Source organism: Gekko japonicus, unplaced genomic scaffold, assembly GCF_001447785.1.
Source record: "Gekko japonicus isolate JY-2015 unplaced genomic scaffold, Gekko_japonicus_V1.1 scaffold165, whole genome shotgun sequence".
NCBI lineage: Eukaryota > Metazoa > Chordata > Lepidosauria > Squamata > Gekkonidae > Gekko > Gekko japonicus.
This window is the reverse complement of record NW_015163097.1, coordinates 994,388-1,004,717: the sequence shown is the minus strand read 5'-3', so window position 1 is coordinate 1,004,717 and position 10,330 is coordinate 994,388. Positions and strand designations below refer to the sequence as shown.

Here is a 10,330-nt window from a genome sequence, read left to right as displayed (position 1 = left end):
ACAGTGACAGATTAAATCAAAAGAGTTTTCGGCTAAACATTAGGAAGAACTTCCTGATGGTTAGAGTGGTTCCTCAGTAGAACAGGCTTCCTTGGGAGGTGGTGGGCTCTCTCCTCCTTTGGAGGTTTTCAAACAGAGGCTAGATGGCCATCTGATAGCAATGCTGATTCTGTGAACTTAAATACAAAAGCAACCAAAGACAAAGGAGTGACAGAGCTGCTGTAACCAAATATATTAAGCTCCGAAAATGGGCTGCATCTCAGAGGCTCCCAAATCATATAAAAGTTCCACCAATAAGAATTCACAAATAATAACTCTATTGAAAACAGTACAACACTGTAGTCAAATAAAAAAACCAGTACCAATGAACTCACAAAATTTACAAAAGTCCAGTTGTACCCAAATACATCCTATTTGGTCAGTTGGCAACTGGACTTTTGTAAATTTTGTGAGTTCATTGGTACTGGTTTTTTTATTTGACTACAGTGTTGTACTGTTTTCAATAGAGTTATTATTTGTGAATTCTTATTGGTGGAACTTTTATATGATTTGGGAGCCTCTGAGATGAAGCCCATTTTCGGAGCTTAATATATTTGGTTACAGTGATTCTGTGAATTTAGGCAGATCATGAGAGGGAGGGCAGGCAGGGGTGCCTCAGTGCTTAGTTCTTGTGGCCCATTCTTACATGCCCAGGGAAATGCTGGTCGCCACTTAGGGGTCAGGTAGCAATTTTCTTCCAGGCAAGTTTGGCCAGGGATCCTGGTTTGGTTTTTATTGCAATCTTCTGGGCATGGAGCAGGGGTCACTAGGGGTATGTGTGTGCGTGGAGGTATTTGTGAATTTCCTGCATTGTGCAGGGGGTTGGACTAGATGACCTTGGAGGTCCCTTCCAACTCTATGATTCTATGACACAACAATATTCTGGGATGGTGGTATGACAGCCCCCCAAAGACTGAACCCCCTAATTCCCATTGCAAAAGAGTAGCCATATTCCTCTGTTATAAGGGGGGGGCACAGAACTCAGTGATAAATGCAACGCAGCATTTCCTTTCAAGATCCCATCACCATACATAACTTTTGAAAATGCAAGACCATCACTTTTCAGATTTCCTTGAGACTCTCAGGAAGGGTTCTGTCCAGTTCCATTCCTTTCATCTAGTTCTCATCAATGAGAGAAGCCTAAATGAGAGCAAGCTTAAACAGGTCTACTCCCGGTCCAGCTCAGGAATATTTAATGCTGTTCCTTAGGGTTGCAGCTAGGGTTGCCAACCTCAAGGCGCTGCCGGGAGATCTCCTGGTATTACAGCTCATCCCCAGATGCCAGAGATCAATTCCCTCGGAGGAAACAGCTGTTTTGGAGGGTGCAATGGATGGTGTTATACCCCCTGATGGAAATGTGTACCTCTTCCCCCACCCCCAGCTGCCATATACCGGGGGGGGGGCACCTATTCCTAGCTGATCTGAAACTTTAGGGAAATCCGATCTCGGATCTCCTGCCGTCTGAAGTCCCTCCATCACCCCCCCCCTCCCGGTGTTCCCTCCAGACAGAGTCCTTGCGTGGTGGAACCCACTCCCAGCGAGAGTGAGGGATGCCACCGTTTGGTGGCTGGCTCGCCGCCAAGACAAGGGTGTCTTCCTGTAACTTGCTCGTCGCCTTCTCGTAAAGCCCTTCTGTGTCCCGGGCCAGCACTATTTACCCTCCTCAATCGCCTCCTGCCACTTCCTCCTTGCAGAGGCGACACCGAGGCAGCCAGAAAGCCCGGTACCTGCCCGGTCCGACCCACACGGCCAGGAGAAGGAAGGATCCGACGTCCGCCCGCCCGCCCGTCCACCCAGTGGCCTTGGAGGTGCCGGTCGGGGCTGAGGATCGCGCTTCCACTACCCTTCCGCCGCCTGGCACGGTTGCCTGATGCCCCGGGGGCCGCCGCCACCCCGATGCCCGGAGCCCGGGCTCTCTCGGAGGAGAACGGCACCCTCTTCCCCTTCTTCTCGGAGTTCAAGGGCGCCCATCGCGTCGCGCTCACCGCCCTGGAGACGGCCGCGCTGACGCTGATCTTCCTGCTGGCCTTGGCGGCCAACGCGTGCGGCATCGCGCTCCTGGCGCGCCGCCGCAAGCGCTGCCTGCGCGCCTCGGGCTGCCTGGTGCTCAACCTCTTCTGCGCCGACGTGCTCTTCATCAGCTTCATCCCCGTCATCCTGGTGGTGCGCTGGACCGAGAGCTGGACGCTGGGCGAGGCCGCCTGCCACCTCCTCTTCTACGGCATGAGCCTCAGCGGCAGCGTCACCATCCTCTCGCTGGCCGCCGTCAGCCTGGAGCGCGTGGTCAGCATCGTGCGGCTCAGGCCTTTGCGGCCCTGCCAAGGCCGGGTGGTGGCCGCCATCCTCCTGCTCATCTGGGCCTTCTCGGCGCTGGCCACCCTCCCGCTCTCCCTCTTCTTCACCGTCGTGCCCCAGCACATCCATGGCCAGGTAGGAAAGCCGAGGAGCTGGTTGGGCCAGATCCAGAGATAGGGCCAGGTCCAGAGCAGCTTTGTTCAGAGGACAGCTGCTGTGGGGCCTGCTTTCCATGAAGCCTGCTTGGAATAAGGATGGAGTCGAAGTTGGAGCAATACCCTTTTCTTTTTTTGCCATCAAGTCTTAGCCAGCTTTTGGTGACGCCCGAGGTTTTGCAGAACAAGAGACAAACAAATTGCCTGCCTCTGCCTTGGAAGCCTGGACTTCTCTGGTGGTCTCCTACTCAAGTACCCGCCTTGCTTAATTTCCAAGACTGGGCTAGCCTGAGCTATGTGGAGGAAGGCTGATCTATTATAGTATTTCTTACTTTGAGGGAAGGTATCACGGTGCAACCTGATCTCACCAGATCTCGAAAGCTAAGCAGTTCAATGCTCCCTCTAAGCTGTGGAGTCTTGTGAGCAAAAATTCTACTTGGTGAGCTACTGGCATTAAAGTTGTAAGCGAGTGATTTAGCTGCTGCATAAATTAGTTTGCTCTGGAGCCACCGTTCCTGAGTGAAGACAAAAATGAGTGAGCCGGAGGCTAAAAAACAGTGAGCTAGCTCACACTAACTCAGCTTAGAGGGAACACTGGCATTCCAACATTTGCCCAATGCATTAAGCAGTGTTATAAGTACTTAAGTGCTAAATTTGGCACAAATGGTTTTGTACTGGTTTTAATTAAAAATAATAATAGCGGGAACACTGGCTGGTACTTGGAAGGGAGACCACCAAGGAAGACTGTGCAGAGGAAGGCCATGGCAAACCTCCTCTGCTTCTCTGCTTCTCACTTGCCTTGGAAGCCCCTTGCTGGGGTCTCCATAAGATGGCTGTGACTTGATGGCACTTTATGCCCACACATCCATTTATGATTTTACTCCTCACAGCATATACACAGGACTCCAGATTCCAAAAGGAAATGCAGTACTGGAAGATGCTTACATCTTCATCCCAAGTTTGAAGTAGGTCCTCCTCATCTCCCTTGGTGAGGAGAGGTGCTGGTTATCCTTGCGCTGAAAGGCTGCAGATCTCCCCCGGTTGTTAAGGAAGTGGATCTTCTATCCAAGAAGTCCTCAGTTCAAATCTTACCCCACGAACTGAGTAGGGGACCTTAAGCAAGCCCCTACCTGCACCATCTGCACTACATGGATAATAATAATAATAATGATGATGATGATGATGATGATGATGGTTTCCTGTCTTGCAGAACTGTTATATAGTAAGTGCTTTGAACCTTTTAAAGCATGCTATAATACTAAGTATTACTATTATGTGGAGATAATAAATCATCTGGTTGTTACTGTGGAGAACAGGTGACTGCAGGTTTAAAATGTTCTCATGGTAGACCTACACACAAAACATGTTTTAAAAGGCCAGAGGTCTGAGATAGGAGCCAGTGTGGGGGATTGGTTAGACTGTTCAAATTAGAATAGAGGAGACTTGAATTCAAAGCCCCACACCACCACGAACCTCAAGGGGTGACCTTGGACCAGTTGTACTCTCTCAGCCTAACCTACCCACCACCACCCCCCGGTTACTGTGATGATAAAATAGGGAAGGGAGAAGCCTGTGCACAGTCCTGAGCCCATCAGAGGAAGTGACGGGAGATAAAATGGACTAAATAGATGGAAGTGGGGAGGAGGGTCACATGTGTCTGGAAACTTGCTGAGGGAAATGTGAGTAGGGCAATTTAGAGCTGACACATGCCAGGCCAGGGGGAGCTAAGCACCCTGCCCACTCCTTCACATTTCTCCACTCGAAATGAAGGCTTCTAGTGTCCTGGCTCCAATGATGGACCTCCTGATGGCACCTGGTATTTTTGGCCACTGTGTGACACAGAGTGTTGGACTGGATGGGCCATTGGCCTGATCCAACATTGGCTTCTCTTATGTTCTTATGACCCCTCTGAAGTGGCTTTTCTTTTAAAAAGGCAGGTCTCAGCTTTTCCTTGCATACAGTAAGTAGTTGGGCCCTGTCTGAAACCTCTCAACTCCACATTATAGTCTCTCTATATGTGCAAAGTCTCCCTTTCTCATGATTCACAGCAGGCAGTTAAATCAAGGAAAGATTCGCTGTGGTGTCCAGAACATAAAAGCTGGGGGAAACATCTGCAGTTAATTGGTCCGGCCGAAGCAATATGTTATGAGCTAGGAAGAAGGCAGCCATTGCAGAGGAGAGGCTGCAGTTGATGTACTGGTTAAGAATGGCAAACTCTAATCTGGAGAACGGGGTTTGATTCCCCACTCCTCCACATGACGCCCACTGGGTGGCCTTGGGTCAATCACAGTTCTCTCAGAACTCTCTCAGCCCCACCTACCTCACAAGGTGACTGTTGTGGGGAGAGGAAGGGAAAGAAATTGTAGGCTGCTCTGAGTCTCCAAGTGAAGGGTGAGGTATAAATCCAGCTCTTCTTCATATTATTATTATTATTATTCTGTAAAGGGGAGTCTGATGTCGGTTGCTTATTCTCAGGATCTCTGAGTGCTTCACCAAAAGTACACAATGTAGGCATATCAAAGGAGATGTAATTGGGGTTGATTTAAATATACCTGTTTTGATTATTCTGCCTTGAATGCTCTGAGGGACAGGATATAAAAGGGGAGATAAATAAAGAGAGATCAAGCCTCTCATCTGGAATTGGCACTTGATGCACACCAGTTAGAAACTAGCTTCTTGGTAGTGGAACATGAAGAAACCAAAATGTGCCCAGCTGACTGCTGTAAGAGAAGATCATGTAGGCTGGATCACCAACACCAACTCCCATCCCCCCTAGAACCGCATAAGCAACCAGAGGACAGGAAAACCAACAGCAGGTAGACTGCAGGAAGGTGTTTCAAGGCAAGCTGCTCAAACTGACTCGCAGTATCAAACCAAACTGTATGCCAGTCATTCTAAAAATACAAAGAAGGCACCAAAAGAATAAAGGAGAGCTAGTGGTACTCTGTCCACTTACTTGGGAATAAGCTGCATTGAACTCAGAAGGATTACATTCTGAGCAGAGATGCATGGGATGAGACTCAAGAGTGAGCCAGAAAATTTGAAGTTTTAATCTTACTTCAGTCATGAATACATTCAGTGCCTTTAGACAAGCCATTTGTTTCTGGCTGAAGCTCCCCTGCCTTCAGTCTACAATGATAATACTGACTTATCTTACAGAATTTTTGTAAGCATTATCCAGATAATGGGCTTGTATCCTACCAGAACTATGAGTACAGCTTGCAGAATGGGACTTTCCCGCCCCCTTTACCCACTGCAGCCAGCTGAACCCCAGAAATGTTGTGAAGAGAAAGTAGGTGTCTGCAGTGTATGTGTGTGTTTGGGGGGATGTTGGCTGAAATGCCTCCCCTTCTTTGCCAGCATAAGTGATTATTACCAATGTAAATAGGCTGTAGGATATAAGCCGTAGTATGTTTATTGCCTCAGATGCTCAGAAAGCAATATAAATGCTTTACTACTATTATTATTATGAATGGTCACAGTCAGATATTTGACTGGTAGTTGGTGTTCTGCAATTCAAGATCTAGCTAAATTCTTTGGAACTGCAGTTGTATCTTCGCAGGATTCTTGCTGTTCCAAGCAACACTGTCTTCTGGAGCTGAGCTGGTGTTATTTGCTCAATGCCCAGGGTGCCCAGGTGTTTCTTGAGATTTCTAGGCACTGCTCCAAGGGCTCCAGTGACAACTGGCACAATTGGTAATCTTCTTCCAGAGGCAGTCTAACTCTATTCATATGTCTTGGTATTTTGTGATCTCCTTTTCTATTCTGCTGCCTCCTGGGATTGCAGTGTCAATTATCCAAACCCTATTTTTCAATTTTTTTCTTCAATGATGATATCAGGAGCGTTATGTTCTAGGTGTTTATCCATTTGTAATCAGAAGTCCCAAAGAATCTTTGTTTCATCATCATTTCCCATTATCTTGTCTGGTTTGTGCTCCCATGAATTTCTGGCTGATGGCAAGCCATTCTTCTTGTAAAGATTCCAGTATAACAAAGCTGCAACTCTATTGTGATATTCTTTATAGTCAGTTTGAGCAATTTTACTGCAGGCACTGGCCACTGTGGTTGATGGTTTCATCCTTTGTCTTGCAAAGTTGACATTTGCCATCATCACTGGTCATCACATTCATACTATTCACTGGTCATCACATTCACTGGTCATCACATTCATACTATTTCCTGCTCTTGTGCAGCTAGAATAAATCCATCTGTTTCTTTCTTTAAGTGCCCATTTTGGAGACACTTCAAGGTATTTTCACTGTCAGCTTTATTCTCTATGTTTTTCAAACATTGGCCATGCAAGTACTTTTCCTTCCAGTTGTTAAAGTGAGTTTTGATTGCAGTCTTTTTGTAGTCTTCTTTGGTTTGTGTAATGTTAAATAAGTCTGCCTTGCACACTTCAACCAGAAGCTTTTCTTTGCTCTTCTTGGTGGAGTCATTCAGTGCTTGTTTTTCTTCCTCAACTGCTTGCTTAACTTTCAGAAAACCTCTTCCACCTAATTTTCTTGGTGAGTAAAGCTGATCAACATCACTTCTAGGGTATAGCGAATATACATTGTCATTATTTTGTCATAACTGACGCCAGCCAACTGATGTATAATATGGCAGTTGTAATAACAAGAGAACTGGGAATGGACATTAAGAAAAAGGCAGTTAAGGATTTTAAGGCAAAACCAAACTGGCAAATGAGATTGGTGTGTGTGCATGTGTGAACAAATGTCATTCAGGCTTAAGCACCTTAAAAGAATTCAAAGAAAGGAAACTCAAGAATGAAAGAAGAAAAACAAATCTCAGGAAGAAATATCAGTTAGATATATAAACAATACTCCAAGTTGCAGAAGAAATCAAACAAAGAATTTTTGCAGTATCCAAGAAGATCAAGAGGTACAACAGTAGGATCCAGCAATACAGACAAAACTTCTATTTCCACACTAACCAGTTCTACAAATTACTTTACTACATGGAGATGAAAAAGTAGAACCAGACAAAGAAAAGACAACAACCTTCTGGAAAGAACTCTGGGGAGACTCAAAAGAATAAAATTAAAAAGGCACCGGGATCACAGATGTGGAAAACAAACTGAAAGGAAAGCAAATGGAAAATCCTACAATAACCCTGGAAAGCCTGCAAAAACAACTGAAGAAAGTGAAAAACTGGACAGCGCCTGGAAGAGATGAAGTCCATGGCTATTGGCTTAAAAAGCTGAGAAGTCTTCATCCACGATTTGTGCAGCAGCTTAATGATGTGCTCTGTTCCAAAGCAGTAGAAGATTGGATAACAACTGGTAAGACAATTCTCTTTCTGAAGAACAAAGAGAAAGGAGCAGTGCCGAGCAACTTTGGCCTCATTACCCGCCTCCCAATAACTTTTAAACTACTGAAAGGAATTGTAGCCGATTCCATTCAAGAATACCTACAGCCCTCTAAAGTAGACCTAGCTTTAAAACTGTTAGACCTTGCGCTAATGGATGATTTGAGTTTAAAATTACAGGGGAAGAATAACATGGTACAAAATAATAGATGGAAAAGGGTTTATAATTGGATAAAAAACTTGAAGGAATGAAAGACTCTGGAAATGTATGTAATCTGCAAAGATGTAATGTTTTATGAAAATTAAAATAAAACTTAAAAAAAAAGAATACCTACAGCTCCGTTCAGTTTTACCATCTGAACAAAAAGGCATTTTCCAAAAATCCCAAGGCGCTAAAGATCAGTTATTGATTGATTAAATGGTCTTACAAAATTGTAAAAGACAAGAAACCAATTTGAATGTTGCTTGGATTGATTACAAGAAGACATTTGATTCACCCCCTCATACATGGATCCTGAAAACACTAGAATTGATAGGCATCAGCAAAACTGTAATGTTTATCGAAAATTATCATCGTCATCATTGAATGGGAATGGGACTGAATGGGAACTTGGACGAGGCACAAACACTTAAAATGACTACTTTGCCACAGTTTTGAGTACAAAAGATGGTTTTGAAAAAGACTGAGCTGAGAGAACACTCAAGTTTGGTGTGTATAGAGTTATATTGGACACTAGCACCGCAGTGCTGTACATAGGGTTGCTAGCTCCAGACTGGGAAATACCTAGAGATTTTAGGGGTGGAGCCTGGGGAGAGTGGGGTTTGGGGAGAGGAGGGACTTCTGTGGGTTATAATGCCATAGAGTCCACCTTCCATAGTGGCCATTTTCTCCAGGTGAACTGATCTCTGTCTTCTGGAGATCAGTTGCAATGGTAGGAGATCTCCAGCCATCACCTGGAGGCTGGCAACTCTAACTATTAGCTATACAAAGTTAAACCAATAGGCTTAGACTGGAGTAACCTTGCACAGGATCACACTGTAATTCTTCTGAGCCTTAAAAGAAGCATAAAGCTCTTAATACATAGAGAAAGACATTTTAAGATGTACAAGGTAATCCCAGTTTCAGGAGAAGAGCACCTAGCTCCTTGTTGAAGAGAACAATCCTAAGCAGGTCACCTCAGACGTCTACTCAGGTCTTTCAGTGGGGCTTCCAGGAAAATGTTCTTAGGATTTCACTGGAACAAACTGATACCTTTGAAAAGTTGAAAGCAGTTTCCTTTTGGAGCCACTGTTCCTTGTCTCACTTTGTGTTGCATTTAACAAGCAATACCAAGCAATAAAGAGCTGCGGTGGCTCAAGTGGTTAAGACGCTGAACTGCAAGCTGTGGAAGGTCGGTAGTTCAGCAGTTTGAGACCCGAGTTGCCGCATGATGGAGTGAGCTCCCGTCTCTAGTTCCAGCTCCTGCCAACCTAGCAGTTCGAAAGCAAGAAATTGCAAGTAGATAAATAGGTACCGCTTCAGTGGGACGGTAACAGCGTTCCGTGCACCTTGGTGTTTAGTCATGCCGGCCACATGACCAGGGAAATGTCTTCGGACAGCGCTGGCTCTTCGGCTTTGAAACGGAGATGAGCACCGCAGCCCTAGAGTCGGATTCGACTGGCTTTCGAGCAAGGGAACCTTTACCTTTACTTTTATCAAGCAATAATGATGACAAAAGAATAGACTAGTTCCCACCAATGTTCCCTCTAAGCTGGGGAGCCTTGTGTGCAAAAATTCTACTTTGTGAGCTGCTGGCACTAAAGTTGTGAGTGAACAATTTGGCTACTGCATAAATTAGTTTGCTCTGGAGCCGTCCTTCCTGAGCCGAGACAAAAAATGTGTGAGCTGGAGGCTAAAGAACTGTGAGCTGGCTCACACTGACTCAGCTTAGAGGGAACACTGGTTCCCACCCAGTAAAACAAAACTTCTGGACCGAGGCAGCGTGGCAGCACTGTTGTTGTTAGATCTGTCGGCCGCGTTTGACGCGGTCGACCACTAGTTGCTGACCCACCGCCTCGCCGACGTGGGGATACAGGGGCTTGCCCTTCAATGGCTTGCCTCTTTTCTCCAGGGTCAGGGATAACGAGTGGCGCTAGGGGAGCAGCAGTCCCGGAGACAACCACTCAAGGGGCAGTGCTCTCCCCAATGTTGTTTAACATCTATATGCGCCCCTTGCCCAGATTGTCCGGAGGTATGGGCTTGGGTGTCATCTATATGTGGATGACACCCAGCTCTGTCTGCTGCTGAGCGGCCGGTCGGACTCCGGCCCAGAAGATCTGACCTGGGTGTTGCAAGCCGTGGCTGGGTGGCTCAGACTCAGCCAGCTAAAACTAAACCCAGCGAAGATGGAGGTCCTGTGCCTAGGGCGGTGTGGGGATGGGGATCCCTCTCCCGACCTTCGATGGGGCGCCTTTGGTGCCAGCGTCGGAGGTTAGGAGTTTGGAAGTGCTCCTGGATCCCTCCTTAACTATGGATGCCCAGGTGGCAGCCA

The 10,330-nt window shown here is 46.3% G+C and overlaps 1 protein-coding gene across 1 annotated transcript in view; it reads left to right on the top strand.

Moving 5' to 3' along the window:
- Positions 1–1,935: 1,935 nt before the first annotated feature.
- FFAR4 (free fatty acid receptor 4) overlaps positions 1,936–10,330 on the top strand; it is a 15,657-nt gene continuing 7,262 nt past the window's right edge. Inside the window, exon 1 of the mRNA XM_015406622.1 lies at positions 1,936–2,469. Coding sequence (XP_015262108.1) covers positions 1,936–2,469 — 534 coding nt within the window. The remainder of the gene's footprint in view (positions 2,470–10,330) is intronic.